The 24,295-nt window shown below is 42.3% G+C and overlaps 1 protein-coding gene across 2 annotated transcripts in view; it reads right to left on the bottom strand.

Annotated features, from left to right (window-relative positions):
• The window catches only part of LOC115164974 (glutamate receptor ionotropic, delta-2), a 582,060-nt gene that overhangs the window by 119,053 nt on the left and 438,712 nt on the right, over nt 1-24,295 (bottom strand). For both annotated transcript variants that reach the window (XR_003870040.1, XM_029717948.1), the window contains exons 9-11: nt 23,323-23,424; nt 16,254-16,451; nt 1,734-2,046 (exon numbers count right to left, since the gene is read on the bottom strand). Coding sequence is in view for 1 of the 2 variants with exons in the window: in XM_029717948.1 (XP_029573808.1) it covers nt 1,734-2,046; nt 16,254-16,451; nt 23,323-23,424 (613 nt within the window). In the remaining variant the exon portion in view is untranslated. The remainder of the gene's footprint in view (nt 1-1,733; nt 2,047-16,253; nt 16,452-23,322; nt 23,425-24,295) is intronic.

Here is a 24,295-nt window from a genome sequence, read left to right as displayed (position 1 = left end):
TTAATCAAAATTACGGATTGCCTCTTATCCGCTCATTGTTCCCTTATGCCATAGTTTGTACATCTCAATTGTCAATAGAAACGTAATTTGTTTAGGCAAGACAGCCATATCAGCTATGTTTTTTAAAAAGGCAGTAAATTAGGCTGAATGAACTGTTTCGCTGCCAGACAAGGCTCTGCTGATAGCCAGGTAAAGCAGTGGTTAGGATTCACTCCATGGTGCTGAAAAGAAAGCTCTGCTGTTGGGACAGCTTTATGTAGGCCCTAACAGTTTGTGGGCACCGTTTGTCACTATTATGGTGCAATTAATGTATTGTTTAGTGTTGTGTTGTGTTGTGGCTTTGCTGGCATGCATCTAAACATATATATATTTTTTGCACTACCAAGATTTACATGCTAAAGTCACCACTGATGTCTTTGCCTATGTAACAGACCATAATTGGGAAACTGAACGAACTGAACACAAGCATGCAGGGGAAGTACAAAAACATTCTACAGATGAGGGATCGAATTAGTGGATTCAGAGGAAATAATTCTTATTGGAGAAAGTCTTTCAAAATCGAACCATGCCCCCTTCCCTCAGCTGTGCATGTTTGTAACAGAAAACAGCATCAGTAAACGTCTGACACGAGTGATGACTGCTCACCTCCAACGCTTGGAAGAGCACTTTGGTATCTAGTACTTCCCAATCCGTTTGACTGTGATCCTGGCTCAGTTGACATGCAGGTAAGTGACCGAATTCTGCAGACAACACATTCACGGGTCACTATGGAGGAGTTTTGGTTCCCGATTCAAAGGAAATACCCTGCTGTCTCCTTTTGAGCATTAAAAGTCATGGTACCCTTCGCCAGCTCATATCTGTGTGTAGCTGGATTCAGTGCTCTCGTCTGCATTAAAACCAAATTTTGATCCAGGGTGGATGTGACAGCAGAGATTAGGTGTGCACTGTGGACCACGCCCCCCTGACTTTGAGAAGCTCCGACACGACATGCATCCAGCACACCCATCTCATTAGTGGTGGTGAGATAAGAGACATTATGTCAGACTAATTTACAAATTAGTCTAATAGCCCCACATTAAAAGTACAGTATGTGATGGTGAGTTGAGAAGACAATCAGAAATACCGTTAGAATGTTTATCAAATGACTACCATAGCCCCAAATAAAAAAGTTAACATTAACTGTTAATTACATCCTTTTTTTCACATGGTTGGGGTCGCAAGAATTTTCAGATATCAAAATGGGGTCATGGGACAAAAAGGTGTGGGAACCCATGTCTTAACCCCATCCCCTCCTCCTATCACGATAGAGGGACACACACCAGGTGATAATTAAGCAATAAGGCCCGAGGGGGTGTGGTATATGGCCAATATACCACGGTTAAGGGCTGTTCTTAGGCACGACGTATCGCGGAGTGGCTGGATACAGTCCTTAGCCGTGGTATATTGGCCATATACCACAAACCTAGAGGTGCCTTATCGCTATTATAAACTGGTTACCAATGTAATTAGAGCAGTAAAAAGAAATGTTTTGTCATACCAGTGGTATACGGTCTGATATACCACAGATGTCTGCCAATCAGCATTCAGGGCTCGAACCACACAGTTTATAATAATACAATATACAACGGGTGGGTCTAATCCTGAATGCTGATTGGTTAAAACCAGGTGATAATAATACAATACATCACAAAGGAAAAACAAAAACAAAAGGATACAAACAAAAAGGAACTCACCCTGCTGGACGAAGGATCCATAGACGAACCACATGGAATTGTAGAAGGTGGTCGAGGAGACAGCACCCATGGGCAGGCGCGGCGGGTTCAGCCAGTTGAGTAGGTAGACCAGGATGCCCACCAGCAGCACGGTGCCCGCAATGCACGCCCACAGCGACAGGTCAAAGGGCGCTAGGCAGGCGAACATGTCCACTGTACGCTCGGCCTTCCTGAGCAGCACACCCACCGAGTAGTCCATGTAACGTGTGGTGAAGTCCACCGCACTCTCCCGTTCTGGCGTGATGGTGAGAGCCGAGAGACCCACGTCTGCCCGCTGGAACACAAAAACACAGAGACACGTTCACAAGCATACACATAGATATGCACACATGCACACAAATACACACACACACCAGATTCATTAATGCAAAGATTCAAGGTGTATAGAAATCAAGAAAATGACGGGGATTCTGTGAACACACACATCAGAAATCCCTGTGTTGTATTTGCTGGTATGGCTGAGTAATGGAACATCGCTTTGTGTTGTTTTTACATGTTAAACCAAGTCATGCACACATCAATAGAATTACATCTAATTTCTGCCATGGCTTCTCTGTTGCCGCTGACGATCACAGTCATTCTCTACTTGTTGTTGTCAAAACAACACTCCAAACTCGTTATCTGATTAATACTGACACACTTCTCAAACTAAATAGATAGGAGAATACCATTTTAAAAAGCCTAAATATTGCTATAGAAAAATGTAGGGATTGCTATTTTCTGCGTCTGAGTCTATTATATTTAAGCGAAGCAGCGTTTATGGAGATGAATATGGCTGTGGCCTGTGAGTCATAGTGTGAGCATTGGAGGGGTTCAGTCATCTTCAAGAAATAGTTTCTAGGAGGATTCCGGAGGATGAGGGCAGTTGCTAGGCCAGTAAGGCCAGTAAACCAATTAGGGAGTCTGAATTAGAATACACAAGTTGATCCACTGAGAACAGTGTTGTTTTAATCTGCCACACAACGTACGTGTGTGTGTGTGTTTATGTCTCCCTTATTTTCACATTTTCTAGTTTTCTACTCCGCTAGCCAGCACCTCGCCTTAATAGGTGTGCATTTCTTTTTCTTCTAGATTGTGTGTTTATGCAGGCCAGGTTCAGCTATAAACCCACTTAGGCTGAGCTAATATCCTCCCACATGTTGTGTCTCACCATTAGAAGACACTGTACGCAAATACCATTTTCATGCATCCCAAAAGGCACCTATTTATCTATATAGTGCGCCAGTTTTGACAGGGTCAAAAAGTAGTGTGCTATATAGGGAACAGGGTGCTATTTGGGATACAGCCTATGTCTACGATTGAGTGTAGTCTGGCCCAGGAGTGTGAAGGTGAACGGCAAGGCACTGGAGTGACGGACCACCCTTGCTGTCTCTGCCTGGCCGGCTCTCCTCTCTCCACTGGAATTCTCTGCCTCTGACCTTATTATGGGGGCTGAGTCACTGGCTTGCTAGTGCTCTCCAATGCTGTCCCTAGGAGGGGTGCATCATGTCTTGCCAGGCTTTTTTATCTATACTCTTCTTGAGTGGGTTGAGTCACTGACATTATCTTCATGTCCGGTCTAGCTCCCCCTCGGGCTCGTGTGGTGGGGAAGATCTTCGTGGGCTATACTCTGCCTTCTCTCAGGGTAGTAAGTTGGTAGTTTGGTGATTTCCCTCCGGTGGTGTGGGACTTGTGCTTTAGCAAAGTAGGTGGGGTTATATCCTGCCTGATTGGCCCTGTGCGGGGATATCGTCAGATGGGGCCACAGCGTCCCCCGACCCCCCCTCGTCTCAGTCCTCATGCTATCTATGCTGCAATGGTCTACGTGCCGGGGGGCTCGGGTCATTCTGTCCTATCTAGTGTAAATCTCCTGTCTTATCTGGTGTCCTGTGTGACGTTAAGTACGCTCCCTCTAATTCTCCCATCTCTCTCTCCCCTCGCAGAGGAACTGAGCCTTAAGACCATGTCTCAGGACTACCTGGCCTGACGACTCCTGGCTGTCCCCGTCCCCAGTCCTCCTGGTCAGACTGCCATGCCATAAGTTCTACTGTCTGCCTGCGGCTATGGAACCCTGACCTGTTCACTGGAAGTGCTACCTTGTCCCGGACCTGATGCTCTCTCTCTGTCAATGGAAATAAATTCATTATGCCCTAATCTATGGATTTCACATGAATACAGATCAGAAACCCGTAGATCAGAAAACCAGTCAGGCGACACATCTCCATCGCATAGAGTTGATCAGGACTGTGGCCTGTGGAATGTTGTCCCACTCCTCTTCAATGGCTGTTTGAAGTTGCTGGATATTGGTGGGAACTGAAACACGCTGTCGTACACTTCAATCTAAAGCATCTCTAACATGCTCAATGGGTGACATGTCTGGTGTGTATGCAGGCCATGGAAGAACTGGGACATTTTCAGCTTCCAGGAATTGTGTACTGATCCTTGTGTCATGGGGCCATGCCTCAGGATATCGTCATGGTATCTCTGTGCATTCAAATTGCCATCGATAAAATGCAATTGTGTTCGTTGTCCGTAGCTTATTCCTGCCCATACCATAACCCCACTGCCACCAGGGGGCACTCTGCTCACAATGTTGACATTACAAACCGCTAGCCCACACGACGCCATACACGTGGTCTGTTGTTGTGAGGCCGGTTGGACGTACTGCCAAATTCTCTAAAACAACAATGAACATTCAATTGTCTGTCAACAGCTCAGGGGGACTTTCCTGCAGTCAGCATGCCAATTGCACACTCCCGCAAAACTTGAGACATCTGTGGAATTGTGTTGTGTGACAAAACTGCACATTTTAGAGTGGCCTTTTATTGTCCCTAGCAAAAGGTGCACCTGTTTAATGATCATGCTGTTTAATCAGCTGTCAGGTGGATCGATTATCTTGCTCACTAATAGGGATGTAATCAAATTTGTAACCAAAATTTGAGAGAAATATGCTTTTTGTGTGTATGGAACATTTCTGGTACCTTTTATTTCAGCTTATGAAACATGGGACCAACACTTTATATGTTGCTTTATATTGGTGTTCAGTATATAAAGGGATTTATAAAGAAATTTGACTGACTAAGAATAGAGTACTGGGCAGTAGGTAGCCTAGTGGTTAACTTCTATAGGATCGGTGGGTCCCCCGCGGAACGGTTGAGCTAACATAGGCTAATGTGATTAGCATGAGGTTGTAAGTAACAAGAACATTTCACCGTATATTGACATATCTGATGTTGGAAGAAAGCTTAAATTCTTGTTAATCTAATTGCACTGTCCAATTTACAGTAGCTATTGCAGTGAAATAATATCATGCTATTGTTTAAGGAGAGTGCACAGTTACGAACTTGACATTGATTAATAACCCAATTAGGCACATTTGGGCAGTCTTGATACAACATTTTGAACAGAAATGCAATGGTTCATTGGATCAGTCTAAAGCTTTGCACATACACTGCTGCCATCTAGTGGCCCAAATCTACATTTAACCTGGGCTGGAATAATACATTATGGCCTTTCTCTTGCATTTCAAAGATGTTGGTACAAAAAAAATACCAGATCTACTGTGTTATATTCTCCTGCATTCATTTCATATTTCCACAAACTTGTTTCCTTTCAAATGGTATCAAGAATATACACATCCTTGCTTCAGGTCCTGAGCTACAGGCAGTTAGATTTGGGTATGTTATTTTAGGCAAAAATGGAAAAAAGGGGCGAATCCTTATTAATGAAGGATTTGTACACCTTGAGACAATTGAGACATGGATTGTGTATGTGTGCCATTCAGAGGGTGAATTGACAAGACAAAGGTTTAAGTGCCTATGAAAGGGGTATTGGTAGTAGGTGCCAGGCAGGCGCACCGGTTTGTGTCAAGAACTACAACACCTTTGGGTTTTTCACGCTCAACAGTTTCCCGTGTGTATCAAGAATAATCCACCACCCAAAGGACATCCAGCCAACATCACACAACTGTTGGAAGCATTGGAGTCAACATGGGCCAGCATCCATTTGGAACGCTTCGACATCTTGTAGAGTCCATGCCCTTACGAATTGAGACCTTTCTGAAGGCAAAAGAGGGTGCAACTCAATATTAGGAAGGTGTTCCTAATGTTTTGTACACACACTCTACATTCAAGATTTCAGACAATCTATCAAATACCTCAGTCCAGAATCTTTTGAAGGCTGGACAATTCCAGAACAGATGCGTTAGTGTATCGAACTCACCGTAGCCATGCCAACACAAGTCTGAAAGGCTTTGATCCGTCTTTTTCAACCTGTGTGGTGTGATGTATGCCGTGTGAGATCTTCATTTGAATAATCTTATATCTTACGCAATTGAATATTGACGTTGTATTTTCCATATTGCGTCACATTGTGATAGATACACCCCATGTCCAGCTCGGAATGTAACTCAGTGGAGGTGTTACTACTTAAGACTATTTAAAGCCAACCAGCTTGTATAGGGAGGAAACAGTTATTTTCCCAATAGCAACATCCCTCAGTTTGTTGTCTAAAGAACTTTTAGATCCCACATCAATACCCTTTGAGGAAATACACTTGAGAACAGATTTGAGTTGTAAATGGCATTGAAATGCTATATTATTCAGGCCAATCTCTGACATCAGCTCTTGGAATGGTATGATATCTCTGTCTCTTACGACCTGCCCCACCGAACTGATACCTTGGCGCTGCCAGGTACCATTAGCCAGTGTCTTGCCACCTGCGGTGAACAAGGGGTTGTTCCATATAAAACAGAAAGGCAGGGATGCTCCATTGACAGATAACGTTTTATGAAGTATCTTTGCCACTTCACAATAGAACTACAGCAGTAGATGTTCTATCTTGCAGTGGAACTTGGGGTCATACCATAGTGATAATACGGAGATCAACGTGTTATGTTCTGTCACTATTTCTTCCTCTAGCCACTGCCAGGTGCGTGCTATTCCCCTGTTTTTATAGCCCCATGCCAGTGGGTATCTCGCATTATATGACAAGTAGTACAAGTACACATTGGCAACACCTAATCCCTCGGATGCCATTTTTCATAGCGCCCTTCGTTTTATCACAGGAAACAGTTTTATTACTTCTCACTGTATTCTTTACCAAAAGGTTGGCTGGACATCTTTGAAGTCACGTAGATCACATCATTATGCTCTTTTTGTTTACAAAGCCCTGCTCCACAAAGATTTAAAATGACAGGGTTGGTTCACATGGCTGGTTAACTCAGGAGACTACTTTGGTTTCTAGAGAGTTAGGTAAATCAGCCTTTGAGTTCCTTGCACCTTTAGTGTGGAATGATCTACAATAAACGTTAAAATTGGAGGAATTGGTGGTCTCTGAGCATTTCAGACGGTTGCTAAGAGACCTTTTTACTGAAGAATGGGTCTGTTTTTTATCATTGTGTTTGGCTTTTTGTGTATTGTTGTGTATAATAACATGTATTTTATATGAATCTGTAGTTTAATGGGTTTTGTTGTATTTTGATGTGTATTGTGATGCTATACAGAGCTCATCTGGAAAAGAGACCTTGGTCTCAGCATTGACTCCCTGTCTAAATAAAGAGACCTTGGTCTCAGCATTGACTCCCTGTCTAAATAAAGAGGCCTTGGTCTCAGCATTGACTCCCTGTCTAAATAAAGAGACCTTGGTCTCAGCATTGACTCCCTGTCTAAATAAAGAGACCTTGGTCTCAGCATTGACTCCCTGTCTAAATAAAGAGACCTTGGTCTCAGCATTGACTCCCTGTCTAAATAAAGAGACCTTGTTTTCAGTATTGACTCCCTGTCTAAATAAAGACACCTTGTTTTCAGTATTGACTCCCTGTCTAAATAAAGATACCTTGTTTTCAGTATTGACTCCCTGTCTAAATAAAGAGACCTTGGTCTCAGCATTGACTCCCTGTCTAAATAAAGAGACCTTGTTTTCAGTATTGACTTCCTGTCAAAATAAAGAGACCTTGGTCTCAGCATTGACTCCCTGTCTAAATAAAGAGACCTTGTTTTCAGTATTGACTTCCTGTCAAAATAAAGAGACCTTGGTCTCAGCATTGACTCCCTGTCTAAATAAAGAGACCTTGGTCTCAGCATTGACTCCCTGTTTAGACCGCTGGGCTCCCGAGTGGCGCAACGGTCTAAGGCACTGCATCTCATTGCTAGAGGTGTCACCACAGACCCTGGTTTGATTCCAGGCTGTATCACAACCAGCCGTGATTGGGAAACCCATAGGGTGGCGCGCAATTGTCCCAGAGTCGTCTGGGTTTTTTCGGGGTAGACCGTCATTGTAAATAAGAATTTGTTCTAAACTGATTTGCCTAGTTAAATAAAGGTTAAATAAAAAAAATTAAGAGACCTTGGTGTCAGCATTGACTCCCTGTGTCACACCCTGATCTGTTTCACTTGTCCTTGTGCTCACCTCCACCCTCCTCCAGGTGTCAGCCCTCGTCCCCATTATCCCCTGGGTATATATACCTGTGTTTTCTGTCTGTGCCAGTTCGTTTTGTTTTGTCAAGTCAACCAGCATGTTACTCCGTGCTCCTGCTTTTTCCTTTTCTCAGTTTTTTGCTAGTCCTCCCGGTTTTGACCCTTGCCTGCCTTGACTCTGTACCCGCCTGCCTGACCATACTGGCTGCCCTGACCTCGAGCCTGCCTGCCACTCTGTACCTCCTGGACTCTGACCTTGTTATGATCTTTTTGCCTGTCCACGACCATTCTCTTGCCTGCCCCTTGGATACTAATAAATATCAGAGACTTGACCCATCTGCCTCCCGTGTCTGCACCTGGGTCTCGCCCTGTGCCCTTATACCCTGTCCAAATAAAGGTTAAACAAAATAAATTCAACCCACCCTTACTTCTTGGCATGGACGTTTTTTTGTGGTTAATTCTTGGTTTCTTTTCTTTCTACAAGCTTGAAAATAAACAATGTATCTCTTTAAACCAGTGCTGAGGGAACTGAAGTGGTATAGCTGACATAAGGAACGCTAGTCTAAGGAGTATGTTCTTCTTTATCACCTCTGCTCTACCCCAAAGTGATACAAGTAGAACTGTCCGTCTCTTAATGTCATCCCGATTGGTTTTTATCCCGGTCCATTTAGATCAGATATCTTATTAACTGATGACTTGATATTTATCTAGAAACATTTGTCAAATTCTATGCTGTAAGCATCATCCCCCTGCGGGTTTTACAGCTGAGAGGACCCTAATGGCCAATATGATTTACGTATCCAGAACAGGTACCTCCAATGCCATTCTATCACTCTCCTTAAGAGTGGGCAGAGATATATCTTTAAAATAAAGAATCTCTCTCTGGTATTGGTAGGACATTCAGACTGATACAGTCCAGAGGAATACTCTCTAAAAGGAGAGTAAATTTGTTTTTTATCACATGCTATGGACCCATTACAATCCTCAACAGCTGGAATTGTTGGTTTATTTTACAACTATTTAAGTTTAAATGCACATTTTTTGCCCGCTTTGTCACCTGACTTGAAATATGTCCTATGTAATCGGAAACAAGGCAAATTTATTCCCATCATGGAAGGCATTTTGAAGTCCGTTTTTTGTTTTAGTCCAACATACATTGATTCCAAAGTCTTAAATTCCACTATTAAACTGTTTTTCTTTCGTAACATGCTTTTCCTTTTAGCTGCAGTGTAACTATTGATCAAACCTCTGCAGGTTACTTTAAAGGCTTCCCACACCATTTGTACAGAGTGGACAAAGTTTAAATTAGTGGTGATGAATTCAAACATGTTCTCCCTCATTGTCGACATAAATTCCTCACCACTTCATAGAGAGCTGTTGAATCTGTTGAGTTCTGTGTGTGTTGACAGATGGGGAGAAAATCACTAACATGGGAAAGGAAAGGGGGATACGTAGTCAGTTGTCCAACTGAATGTATTCAACTCAAATGTGTCTTCTGCATTTAACCCAACCCCTCTGAATCAGAGAGGTGCGAGGGGCTGCCTTAATCGACATCCATGTCTTCGGCGCCGTGGGGCATGGTCTGAAATGATAACGCTATGAATCATTCTCTGTTAGAGATCTTGATATGAGGAGGAAGTCTATTTGTGAATATGAATTATGGAGTATGCAGTAAAAAGTATATTCGTGCAGGAGTATGCAGGATTAATAATGCTAACTAGTTGAAATATGGGTTCTTCCGAGTCTGGATAGCACTGTTGTAGACATCTGTGTTACGTCCCAAATGGCATCCTATTCCCTAGAAAGTGCACTACTTTTGACCAGGGTCACAGTTCTGGTCTTCAGAAACAGAATGCTCATTGAAATAATCTCAGACCTATCACTAGCAAATTCGTTTTTCTGGGAAAGCTTAAGGAGGAAGAAATTAGTGAGAGTTTCACATAGTGTAAGAAACATTGCGAGCTGATGTTATTTTACCCCCCCACACACACACACGCAGTCACGCACACGCACAATTCATTCACAGTTGACTAAATCTGCTAATTTCACGGTCTGGTGAGGAAACTAAATGCTAAAACAGGCAGAAATTGTCACTTACGCAGCACATGAAAAAATATGAGGACCCAAGTGAGTTCCTACTTCCCAGCATGCTTTAGGGGCATGGTGAGACACTAGTAAGTGTGTTGGTGGTGGAAGGACCAACAACCAGGCTGTCCCAATTATCTCTCCTTCCTCCCAAAGTGTGCACTTGTTCACTTCCCTTCAGTGATTTCAAAGGAAATAAATGGTATAAGAAATATGGTAGAAACTCCCACTAGTTCATGCCTCCACCAATCCAATGCTTTTAGATATGTGAGAAGCGGCAATGAGACAACCTTCAAGGACCAGGTCAATAACCTGACAGTGTGGTGTCTGGACAACAACTTCTCCCTCAATGTCAGTAAGACCAAGGAGCTGATTGTGGACTACAGGAAACAGGGAGATACCACGTCCCCATCCACATCAACGGGGAGGCAGTGGAGCTGGTTGAGAGCTTCAAGTTCTCGCCATCCAAATCACTAAGAACTTAAAACAGTGCAAACACACGCGCAGAGTCGTGAAGAAGGTGCGACAGCGCCACCTACCCTCAGGCGGTTGAAAAGGTTTGTCATGGGCGCTCAAATCCCGGAAAAGTTCCACATCTTGACTGGCTGCATCACTGCTTGGTATGGCAATAGCACCGCCCTCGATAGTATTGGCCCTACAGAGGGTGGTGCGGACAGCCCAGTACCCACACTAAGACTGAGCTCCCTGCGATTCAAGACCTCTATATCAGGCGGTGTGAAAGGAAGGCCCTGAAAATCGTTAAACCACCCAAGCCATAGACTATTCTCTCTGCTTCCGTACGGCAAGCGGTACCGGTGCATTAAGTCTGACACCAACAGGCTCCTGAACAGCTTCTATCTCCAATGCCATAAGACTGCTAAATAGTTAAGTAAATAGCCAACAAAATGTCTATACAGATTATCTGAGTTGACCTTTGTATTTTATTCTTATTTTTGCACTCTATGCACACTGACAGGGCACCACACACAAAACACACACTGATACTCCAACAAACACACTACACACATTGATACTCCAACACACACACTACACACACTGATACTCCAACACACACACTACACACACAGATACTCCAACACACACACTACACACACTGATACTCCAACAGACACACTGATACTCCAACACACACACTACACACACTGTCACTCCAACACACACACACTACACACACTGATACTCCAACATACACACTACACACACTGTCACTCCAACACACACAATACACACACTGATACTCCAACACACACACACAGTCACTCCATCTTTTGCTCACACACACACACACACATGTATACTGACTCTACACACACCCACTCACATACAATCATCATATACGCTGCTGCTGCTCTGTTTATCATATATCCTGAAGCCTAGTCACCTTACCACTATACATATCTACCTCTATCGATCCAGTATCCTGCACATTGTAAATATGGTACTGACCCGATATATAGTTTCCTTATCTACTGTATAGTGTTCTTCTCATTTCTTATTTTTATATCTCGTGTGTTTTCGTTCTACCTTGTTATTTGTATTTTCGCATTGTTACTGATGACCACATTGTTACTGATGACTACATTGTTACTGATGACCACATTGTTACTGATGACTACATTGTTACTGATGACTACATTGTTACTGATGACCACATTGTTACTGATGACCACATTGTTACTGATGACTACATTGTTACTGATGACTACATTGTTATTAATGACTATATTGTTACTGATGACTACATTGTTATTGATGACTACATTGTTATTAATGACTATATTGTTACTGATGACCACATTGTTATTGATGACTACATTGTTATTGATAACCACATTTATTGATGACCACATTGTTATTGATGACTACATTGTTATTGATTACTACATTGTTGGGGTTAGAGCTGGCAAGAAAGGCATTCCACTGTATTTGTGCATGTGACATTAAAACTTGAGACTTAAAACACACACACAAAACACACATGCATATTGATGCCACTCACACAAACACACCCTTTCCCACTCTTCACATATGCTGCTGCTGCTCTGTTAACTGTATATCCTGATTGCTTAGTCACTTTTACCCACATGTACATATTACCTTAATTACCTAAACTACCTTGTTCCCCTGCACATTGACTCGGTGCCAGTACTTCTTGTATATAGCCTCCTTATTGTTATTTTATTGTGTTACCATTTTTTGTGTGCTAATTGTTCTTAATTTTTTAATTTGCATTGTTGTAAGTACCGTAATTTCCGGACTATAAGCCGCAACTTTTTTTCCCACGCTTTGAACCTCGCGGCTTAAACATTGACGCGGCTAATATATGGATTTTTCCCGCTTTCAAATGTTTTTTCTCCAAAAAAACACATTCTGTGACGTGCTCAGTTTTTTGGCGGAATGACGCTTTCATTAGACCAATAAAATTGCCGAACGGGTTAAGGTCAAACAACTTTTTTGCTTACTGTTTAGATTAAATCGAGCGCTCTCAAACTTCCCATCATTCTGATTACGGTAGTCATTTTGTCACCCTCATCATGGCAAAGACACGGAGAAATGCATATGATGCAGCTTTCAAGTTGAAGGCGATTGATCTGGCTGTTGTAAAAGGAAATAGAGCTGCTGCACGGGAGCTTGGTCTTAATGAGTCGATGATAAGACGTTGGAAACAGCAGCGTGAGGAATTGACTAAAGCTTACTGCTAATTTTGTATTTTTTGTTACAAGCCGTGTTTCGTTAAAGCCTATTTATTTTTGTTACAAGCCGTGATGCGTTAAAGCCTATTTATTTTTGTTACAAGCCGTGTTTCGTTAAAGCCTGTGTAAAGTTCATTTGTTTCAATGTACCGGTAGGCACCTGCGGCTTATAGACATGTGCGGCTTATTTATGTTCAAAATAAAAAACAATGTTTAATTCAGTGGGTGCAATCAATCAATAGTCCGGAAATTACGGTAAGCATTTCACGGTAAAGTCTACACCTGTTGTATTTGGCACTTGACATATTTGATTGAATGATTTGAAAACCAATTACAGTGTCACGTCCTGACCATAGAAAGCTGTTATTTTCTATGGTAGAGTAGGTCAGGGCATGACATGTTTTTTTTCTAGTTTAGATTTTCTATGTTGTTATGTTCTAGTTTTTGTATTTCTATGTTGTTGTTTTTTGGGATGATCTCCAATTAGAGGCAGCTGGTCATCGTTGTCTCTAATTGGAGATCATACTTAAGTAGTTGTTTTTCCCACCTGGGTTTGTGGGAGATTGTTTTTGAGGTAGTGTATGTTGCACCTCTTCATCACGGTTTGTTGTTTTTGTTCTTTAGTTTATTTGTGTATCTTGCATAGTTTCACAGTTCAATAAAATATGTGGAACGATACACACGCTGCACTTTGGTCCGCTCGAACGACGTGACAGACAGACATGTAGTTTGGGGAAACTAAGCCTTTAAAATCCTGTGGTAGTGTTTCATCACTGGGAAGTTAGTGGGAATTGTTTGTTCATGACTATTAAATCTTTATGACTGTTAGGACCATTCATGACTATGACTATTTACGACTATTCATTAATATTATGTCTCTTTATGTCTGTTAGCACCATTTATGGCTATTAAGACTATTCGTGACTGTTAGGCCTCTTCATGACTATTATTGTCTGTCAATATTGTTTTCTATGTATGGTAACTATAAGGCTATACCAGTACTCCTCATTGTTTTTTTATTGTGTTACAAATTATTGTGTTTTTTTTTTGCAAATTCTTCTTACTTTTTAACTCTGCATTGTTGGTATAAAGGCCTTGTACAAAAACATTTCACGGTAAAGTCTACACCTATTATATTCGGCACATGTCACAAATAACATTTGATTGATTATGAAAACCAATGACAGATTTTTTAAATCCTATTGTAGTGTTTCATCAGTGGGAGCTTAGTGTGAATTGTTTGTTCGTGACTATTAGGATAATTTATTACACTTTATAACTATTAGGACTCTTCATGACTATTAGGACTCTTCATGACTATTAGGACTCTTCATGACTATTAGGACTCTTCATGACTATTAGGACTCTTCATGACTATTAGGACTCTTCATGACTATTAGGACTCTTCATGACTATTAGGACTCTTCATGACTATTAGGACTCTTCATGACTATTAGGACTCTTCATGACTATTAGGACTCTTCATGACTATTAGGACTCTTCATGACTATTAGGACACTTCATGACTATTAGGACTCTTCATGACTATTAGGACTTTTCATGACTATTAGGATCATTTATTACATTTTATAACTATTAGGACTCTTCATGACTATTAGGACTCTTCATGACTATTAGGACTCTTCATGACTATTAGGACACTTCATGACTATTAGGACACTTCATGACTATTAGGACTCTTCATGACTATTAGGACTCTTCATGACTATTAGGATCATTTATTACACTTTATAACTATTAGGACTCTTCATGACTATTAGGACTCTTCATGACTATTAGGACTCTTCATGACTATTAGGACACTTCATGACTATTAGGACACTTCATGACTATTAGGACTCTTCATGACTATTAGGACTCTTCATGACTATTAGGACTCTTCATGACTATTAGGACTCTTCATGACATGCCAGTCAATATTGTTTTCTATGTACAGTAACTATACGTCTATACAGTATGTCTGTTTCCTCTAAAGTGTGTGTATGTACGAGTGTGAGCATGCGTATGTTTATTAGGAAGACATCTTTTAAATTCCCTTCACTACGCTGTCTTTGTATTCCGTCAATTGTGTACCATTCCGTGTCCTCTAGAATTTACAAGGTCAAGGGAAGAAACCGTTTTTCAAAGGAAGCATTCAAACACATCACAGAAGAGCATACGCCCCCTTGGAAAAACCATTCCTGATAGGACATAATAATAATGTCTGTCTATATGTGTCTATATCCTATGTATCATTCCAGACACTTCAAAAGGTCTGATGGATAATAATAGCATGCAGTGATTGCTTTATACGGAATTAAAAAACATATTGAAGGGGAACAGAGGAAATGGTTATACAACTAAATTATATTAAACTAAACTAAATTATTTTTCCATCTGTCAGTGTTTGTGATCTGAAAGATAAGCTCCAACTCTTATGCACATATCTGCACATTTAAGGAAGCAAACTGGAAGCAGCAGTGGTGGAATCGGTGTGGGAATGGCATTAGATCTGGAAAGCGAGCTATCAAAAAGAGACTGAAAATGGGAAAACAGCAAGGGGTGATGGGTAATGGCCCTGAAAATGCTCTGCTGACCTCCAGCTGTTTTCAGCTTTGCCTTTTGTCTGTTAGTCTGGCTGTTAGACAGTCTTTCAGTCCACTCTCTATTGGCCAGACTAGGTGAATAGCTGATAGCACCGTGGACAGAAAACCAGCCAACTCTAATGAAGAAGCCAGTTTACCAAGGCAATGTCTTCTAATCGTTGCATGTTTGTAATTGATTTACTCTGACAAGAGATTATAGAGTGCTATGTAGACACATGATGGCACATTACGCTTGATGTACTTTGGTTGAGGTGATGAGGATGGATGGATGGATGGATGGACGGACGGATGGACGGACGGATGAGGGTGTTTCCTGCAAAGGAAGGCAATGTACAATACATTGAGAACACAGACAATTCATGGATGACATGACATATTTACTTCTCTAACGTGGTATTTTTTCTTGATTCTGGAAAGTGCTAGTGGAATGCATTTGGACATAGCACTGCAGCATATAGGGTGCCCATAATGCATTTGGACATAGCACTGCAGCATATAGGGTGCCCATAGGGTTCTGGTCAACAGCACTGCACCCTATTCCCTATGTAATCAACTACTTTTGACCAGGGCCCATAAGGCTCTCATCAAAAGTAGTACACTATATAGGGAGTAGGGTGTCATTTTGGACAACGTTTGGCCAGGGCTCCATAGGTCATTTGGGACAGAGCCAGAGTCTCTCACCTTGGCGACCAGCTCTCCCATCAGTCCGTTCCAGACCCCGTCGGACTGTTGGCTCCCGTACTTATGGTCAGGGGCCACATAGATCTCGTACTTGAAGCCCAGGTAGTTAGAGAGAGAATCCAGTACGTCGATGGAGTAACCTTGGTACTTCTTAGGCTTCCCAAGGACATTCTCTGACACCATCACAAAGGGCTCCTCCTGTTGGGACAAAAATCAATGTTCAACCTTACTGCTATATCCTCCATCCGGCACTACTGTATTGTAGCCCAGGTCTCCTCTGCCTCCACCCCATGCTTTTTTCTTACATGGTTTACAACTTATTGAATGGGTCAATTTGAGCCGGCCAGTCCATATCCTTTCCCAGGATTTTTTGCCTCATCGTCACTAAATTTATGCTATTGTTTTCCACCTAACATACAGTAACCTTACAGAGAGAGAGCGGTGAGAGAGAGAGATAGAAAGAGAGAGAGGTGTGAAATAGAGAGAAAGAGAGAAATAGAGAGAGAGTAAAATATGACGAATATGTACACACTCCACTTGCTAATTGTCATGGACTATCCTGCAACGTGTCTCAACTTTCTGCCAAGAAGAAGAAACAGTAGCCCTTTCTCTTCCTGGCTTCCTTCCTCTTTAATAAATCCCTATTGATGACTGAAATGTTTCTGGGAATATGTCAGCCAGATGTATTACTGAGGGGGTGTTATTGAATAAACACGGCATGCACATTAAGCCAGTTCTTTCTAATCCTCCATGGCCCCCGTCGCTCAATAAGCTATTAGTGGGAGTGTGAACATGCATGCCGACTCCCACTGTAGCCGTGAGGCACCATCAATCAGTGAGGGAACCCCCGCCACGTCGCACACCATGACACCTACCTACTTACCTACCTACCTACCACTTCCTACACTCCATCATAGCCCCCCAACCACAACTTTACCTGACACGTAAGTGTATATTTAAACACACAGACACATACAGGCATCACACACACATGCACACGCACACACAAATGTGCTACTCTGACACACTACCCCTGAGCCACTACCCCCCTGTTGCTGTTACCTCAGGAAGAAGAGCAGGTTTTTCCTCCTTGAAGTGGCTCATGTTGCATTGATTACCTCCTCAGTATATGGCTATCACTTCTGCACAACTACACATTGATTACCTCCTCAGTATATGGCTATCACTTCTGCACAACTACACATTGATTACCTCCTCAGTATATGGCTATCACTTCCGCACAACTACACATTGATTACCTCCTCAGTATATGGCTATCACTTCTGCACAACTACACATTGATTACCTCCTCAGTATATGGCTATCACTTCTGCACAACTACACATTGATTACCTCCTCAGTATATGGCTATCACTTCTGCACAACTACACATTGATTACCTCCTCAGTATATGGCTATCACTTCCGCACAACTACACATTGATTCAAATGCACCCCAGATCTCGCAGACCATCTCAGCAGCGAGAAAATCAATACTGAGCGTGAAACGGTACAAGTGTACATCTGTGAGAGCATGTTTCCTACTTTATCACAGTGGGAGGTGCACTACATGATTGTGAGAGTGTGTAGCCGTGTGTATGTGTCTCAGCAGGAAGCAGTGTCTGTGTGCGGGAGCTTTAATGTGTGTTTGTGTCGGGTTCAATGTGTTTACGCTTTGCACTATGTAATCAAATCCATTCCAGTGTGTGTGTGTGTTCCTCTAGACTGGAGGGAAAGTCTTTATAGACAGTTATAGACTGGAGGGAAGCTCTTTATAGAGACTCAGTTCTAGACTGGAGGGAAGGTCTTTATACAGACTCAGTTCTAGACTGGAGGGAAGGTCTTTATACAGACTCAGTTCTAGACTGGAGGGAAGATTTGTATACAGACAGTTCTAGACTGGAGGGAAGTCTTTATAGAGACAGTTCTAGACTGACTGGAGGGAAGTCTTTATACAGACTCAGTTCTAGACTGGAGGGAAGGTCTTTATAGGGACTCAGTTCTAGACTGGAGGGAAGGTCTTTATACAGACTCAGTTCTAGACTGGAGGGAAGGTCTTTATAGAGACTCAGTTCTCGACTGGAGGGAAGGTCTTTATAGAGACTCAGTTCTAGACTGGAGGGAAGGTCTTTATAGAGACTCAGTTCTAGACTGACTGGTGCTACTGCTGTAGTTCTAGACTGGAGGGAAGGTCTTTATATAGACTCAGTTCTAGACTGGAGGGAAGGTCTTTATACAGACTCAGTTCTAGACTGGAGGGAAGGTCTTCATACAAACAGTTCTAGACTGGAGGGAAGGTCTTCATACAGACTCAGTTCTAGACTGGAGGGAAGTCTTTATAGAGACTCAGTTCTAGACTGGAGGGAAGGTCTTTATAGAGACTCAGTTCTAGACTGGAGGGAAGGTCTTTATACAGACTCAGTTCTAGACTGGAGGGAAGGTCTTTATACAGACAGTTCTAGACTGGAGGGAAGGTCTTTATACAGACTCAGTTCTAGACTGGAGGGAAGGTCTTTATAGAGACTTAGTTCTAGACTGGAGGGAAGGTCTTCATACAAACAGTTCTAGACTGGAGGGAAGGTCTTCATACAGACTCAGTTCTAGACTGGAGGGAAGGTCTTTATACAGACAGTTCTATACTGGAGGGAAGGTCTTTATAGAGACTCAGTTCTAGACTGGAGGGAAAGTCTTTATAGAGACTCAGTTCTAGACTGGAGGGAAGGTCTTTATAGAGACTCAGTTCTAGACTGGAGGGAAGGTCTTTATAGAGACTCAGTTCTAGACTGGAGGGAAGGTCTTTATACAGACTCAGTTCTAGACTGGAGGGAAGGTCTTTATAGAGACTCAGTTCTAGACTGGAGGGAAGGTCTTTATACAGACTCAGTTCTAGACTGGAGGTAAGGTCTTTATAGAGACTCAGTTCTAGACTGGAGGGAAGTCTTTATAGAGACTCAGTTCTAGACTGGAGGGAAGGTCTTTATACAGACTCAGTTCTAGACTGGAGGGAAGCTCTTTATAGAGACTCAGTTCTAGACTGGAGGGAAGGTCTTTATACAGACTCAGTTCTAGATTGGAGGGAAGGTCTTTATACAGACTCAGTTCTAGACTGGAGGGAAGGTCTTTATACAGACTCAGTTCTACTAGATGGAAATGATAATGTGTTATCTGTCAGTCTATAGCAGGAGGGCTTTGCCACCATATTACACATCATGTAAGGGTTATTCACTCCCACCTGGTTGTCCAGCTTGGGGCCAATCAGCTCTTCCTACAGCCACAGCAGCAGCCCCACTGCCATCAGCCTGCCATTAGACTGCCATCAGCCTCCATCAGTCTGCCATCAGACTGCCACCATGCAGACCATAGGGGCTCACCAGAGTTGTTCAGCCAGCCCACATACCCTGACTCAGGCCTGTACTCACTGAACTGGGGCTCTGCTCTGCATGAGAGGGTCATTGGGGCGTGGACGGAGAACACTCTCTATCTCTCTGCACTTCAGATCCCGAGAAAGACTGGGCACTCTAATACCCATCAGCCACCTGGAGGGAGGGAAGGAGGCATTGACTGTACAAAGCCTCCAGATCCCACTGCTCATCGACTCCCCTAACATACACATCATGCGTAACCAAGCCCCCGCCAAGATCCCACTGGCACCCCTCATCCCCCTTAGACATACACACACATATTTCTTCCGATTTTTAAGTGTTTTTTAAATTAACGTTTAAGCTGGAATTGGCAATTTTCCACCCAAATAGATCACCGCTAAAAAGGCCTCCATGGGAAAGCATTAAATCAATGGATGACTGGTGCTACTGCTGTTATTATCAAACAGTCTCTGAGCAGAGTGAGCAGAGTTGGAGATGATGCCTGGCAGGGAGGGATGCAGCCTGTCTGGGTTGATGGGTCCTGCTAATCTCTGTGGTTTTCGACCATGGCACCCAGTTATTATCCACAGAGTAGGGACGCTGGGAAGAGCTCAGGGCATCTTGGAGTAGTGGATACTCCCTTTCAGGTTGCCCCTTTCCTGCAGTCAAATGACCAAATCGCCCTCTAGTGGTCTCATGGGTGGAATGTTTTTCATTATTTCATAATTAATTAACATTAACATATTTTAACACACCAAAAATCCAGTGTTTCTATGTCAAATGGTTTTGTTATATTTGAGTCTTCTGTGATATTGGGATGTAAACTCAAAATGGAATACATTCAACTCTATATCTAACATGGTACAGATTTATTTTTTTAAGCCCTTAACCATGTGTGTGAGGTGTATACTTTTGTTACTGAGTAGATTTGTTTAAGACTACCAAGAAACACTGCAGTAAAATAATAGTAATTAGCCCACTGAGTAGATCAATTGAACACGATAAGTGGATTGGTTGAAATTTAAAAAAATAATTACAGATATAGAGGGTGGTCATTGAATATTGTCCCACCGGGCAAATGTTAGTTGAACCAACATTCCATTAACATCATTTGTCAACATACTGACATTGAACATCAATGGAATTTTAAAAAACAAATCTCAACAAACTCATGTTAACCAGATTTCAACCACAAATCAATGACAGGATTTCAAGAGTCTGTTTTTTTTATTTCAATAAAATATCATGCAAATAAGGACATTCATTTTGTTACATCAGGGTTTTGCCAGGAGGGATCTTCTGAACTGGGTCTAAAGCCCTAACATACTGTACTGTTAGCTACACACCCTCCAAATGCTAGCCTAGCTATCACATCTCATACATAGTCCATCCACAGTACTCTAGACATTTGACACTAATTCTTACTGGCTGCGCTTCATAAAGGATGTCAATCACAGAGGTCGAGCAAATGAGAGAGAGAGAGAGAGAGAGAAAGAAAGAGAGAGAGAGCGAGAGAGAGAGAGAGAGAGAGAGAGAGAGAGAGAGAGAGAGAGATGCATCAACAGCAACCTTGGTAAAATCCTCAGCAGACTCATACATTTCCTCAGTGGAAAAAATTTACTGAGCAAATGTCAAATTGGCTTTTTACCAAATTACTGTACTACAGACCACTCATTCACCCTGCACACCCTAATTGACAAACAAACAAACCAAAACAAAAGCAAAGTCTTCTCATGCTTTGTTGATTTCAAAAAAGCTTTTGATTCAATTTGGCATGAGGGTCTGCTATACAAATTGATGGAAAGTGGTGTTGGGGGAAAAACATATGACTTTATAAAATCCATGTACACAAACAACAATTGTGCGGTTAAAATTGGCAAAAAACAAACACATTTCTTTCCACAGGGCCGTGGGGTGAGACAGGGATGCAGCTTAAGCCCTATCCTCTTAAACATATATATCAACAAATTGGCAAGAGCACTTGAACAGTCTTTAGCCTCACTCTACTAGAATTTGAAGTCAGATGTCTACTGTTTGCTGATGATCTGGTGTTTCTAGCACCTAAATCTTCTGCACAGATTTTGTAGGGCCTGGGCCCTGATAGTAAATCTCAGTAAGACAAAAATAAAGGTGTTCCAAAAAAGGTCCAGTTGCCCTAGAGCACACAAAAAACGATACATACCTGGCCTAAACATCAGCGCCACAGGTAACTTCCACAAAGCTGTGAATGATCTGAGACAAGGCAAGAAGGGCCTTCTATGCCATCGAAAGTAACATAAGGAACATTGAGACTCTGCATACAGAATTATGGTAAAATATCCTCCATATGCAACGTCAAACACCAAATAATGCATGCAGGGCAGAATTAGGCCGATACCCACTAATTATCAAAATCCTTGAAAAGAGAAGTTAAATTCTACAAACACCTAAAAGGGAAGAGATCCCAAATCGTCCATAAAAAGCCGTCACCTACAGAGAGATGAACCTGGAGAAGAGTCCTCTAAGCAAGCTGGTCCTGGGACTATGTTCAAACACAAACACACCCTACAGAGTCCCAGGAAAGCAACACAATTATACCCAACCAAATCATGAGAAAACAAAAAGATAATTACATGACACATTGGAAAGAATTAACAAAAAAATTGAGCAAACTAGAATGCTATTTGGCCCTAAACAGAGTGTACACAGTGGCAGAATACCCGACCACTGTGACTGACCCAAACTTAAGGAAATCTTTGACTATGTACAAACTCAGTAGGCATAGACTCGCTATTGAGAAAGGAAAACAAAGCCAATTTTGATAAACTCCCATATCTACTGGGTGAAATACCACAGTGTGCCGTCACAGCAGCAGTATGTGTGACCTGTTGCCACAAGAAAAGGGCAACCAGTGAAGAACAAACACCATTGTAAATACAACCCATATTGATGTTTGTTTTCCCTTTCGTACTTTAACTATTTGCACATAATATGACATTTTAAATATCTTTATTATTTTGGAGCTTTTGGAAGTGTAATGTTTACTGTTAATTTTTACTGTTTATTATCTACCTCACTTGCTTTGGCAATGTTAACATATGTTCCCCATGTCAATAAAGCCCTGAAATTGAAAATAGAGAGAGAGAGAGTGAGAGAAAGATTGAGACAAAGGGATTTGTCAGTGAATACTGCAGTCTTTTCCCTTGTGCCTCTGGGAAAACACACGCACACACCACCCAACCCTTTTCCTACACACCATTGCTGAGAAAACAGACTCCATGTGCTTTTTGACAGGGATGAAAATAAAAAAAAGAGAGTGGTAGAATCATCTCTTTCTCCCCCCCCCCAGACTTCAAAGCTGCGATATGAAGAACTTAATGCTCTGAATCTTTAAGCACTCTGGGGACTCACTCAAATCGGCGCTGGAGGCGAGATAGAAAAACTTGAACCTCAATATAATGGAGCTCAATTCAACTTCTGAAATTGCTTTTAATGAAGCGCCCGTTGTCCACTTGCTGTCCGTGAACAGACACACCGACTTATATCTGGGAGTGATGAACATCGTCGACGCACCAGGACTAATTACAAGTGATATCTTTATGATGCCAAGTCTATTAAACAGCAGTGTACATACAGGTCCATGGCAGATACAGACAGCTCTGGGCTGAAGTCAGCGTCTAGGGGCAACTTCACCCTACTCTGATACGGGGTGAACAGTACAGTACTCACCAGGACAGTGACCACTCGCAGAACCACGCCCCTCATGTTGTTCTCCAGCTTCCTGTCAGTTAGCGTTCCGTTGAGGCCGTGCACTGGGTCCCAGGTGGCCAGCTGGAAGACAAGCAGGAAGTACAGTTTATTAGTGACATGGTAACATGTTAACACAACGGTCCTCTGTGGATCAGGTGGTAGAGCATGGTGTATGGTGCAGGGTTGTGGCTTCGAATCCTCCTGGGGACAACTATATGAAAATGTATGAACGCATAATGGTAAGTATCATTGGGATAAAAAGTGAATATCATTATATTATGGCTTAGAACAAACACACCAAACAAGCATCATTCCAGCAGCTTGATGACACAGTCAATCATGACGATCAAATGTTTCCAACTTTCTCAAAATGACATACTGACATACAATTCTCATAATGACATACAATTGACATACTGTTACTGTCTGTGAAGAGAAACAAGTGCAGGACAGTCAATGGGCTACCCTGACTACTCATAATGGGTCTACCCTGACTACTCATAATGGGGCTACCCTGACTACTCATAATGGGGCTACCCTGACTACTCATAATGGGCTACCCTGACTACTCATAATGGGGCTACCCTGACTACTCATAATGGGGCTACCCTGACTACTCATAATGGGGCTACCCTGACTACTCATAATGGGGCTACCCTGACTACTCATAATGGGTCTACCCTGACTACTCATAATGGGGCTACCCTGACTACTCATAATGGGCTACCCTGACTACTCATAATGGGCTACCCTGACTACTCATAATGGGCTACCCTGACTACTCATAATGGGCTACCCTGACTACTCATAATGGGCTACCCTGACTACTCATAATGGGCTACCCTGACTACTCATAATGGGCTACCCTGACTACTCATAATGGGGCTACCCTGACTACTCATAATGGGCTACCCTGACTACTCATAATGGGGCTACCCTGACTACTCATAAT

This window comes from Salmo trutta, chromosome 27 (assembly GCF_901001165.1).
Source record: "Salmo trutta chromosome 27, fSalTru1.1, whole genome shotgun sequence".
Lineage (NCBI taxonomy): Eukaryota > Metazoa > Chordata > Actinopteri > Salmoniformes > Salmonidae > Salmo > Salmo trutta.
The sequence above is the reverse complement of the archived record's forward strand: the minus strand, read 5'-3'. Positions and strand labels throughout refer to the sequence as shown.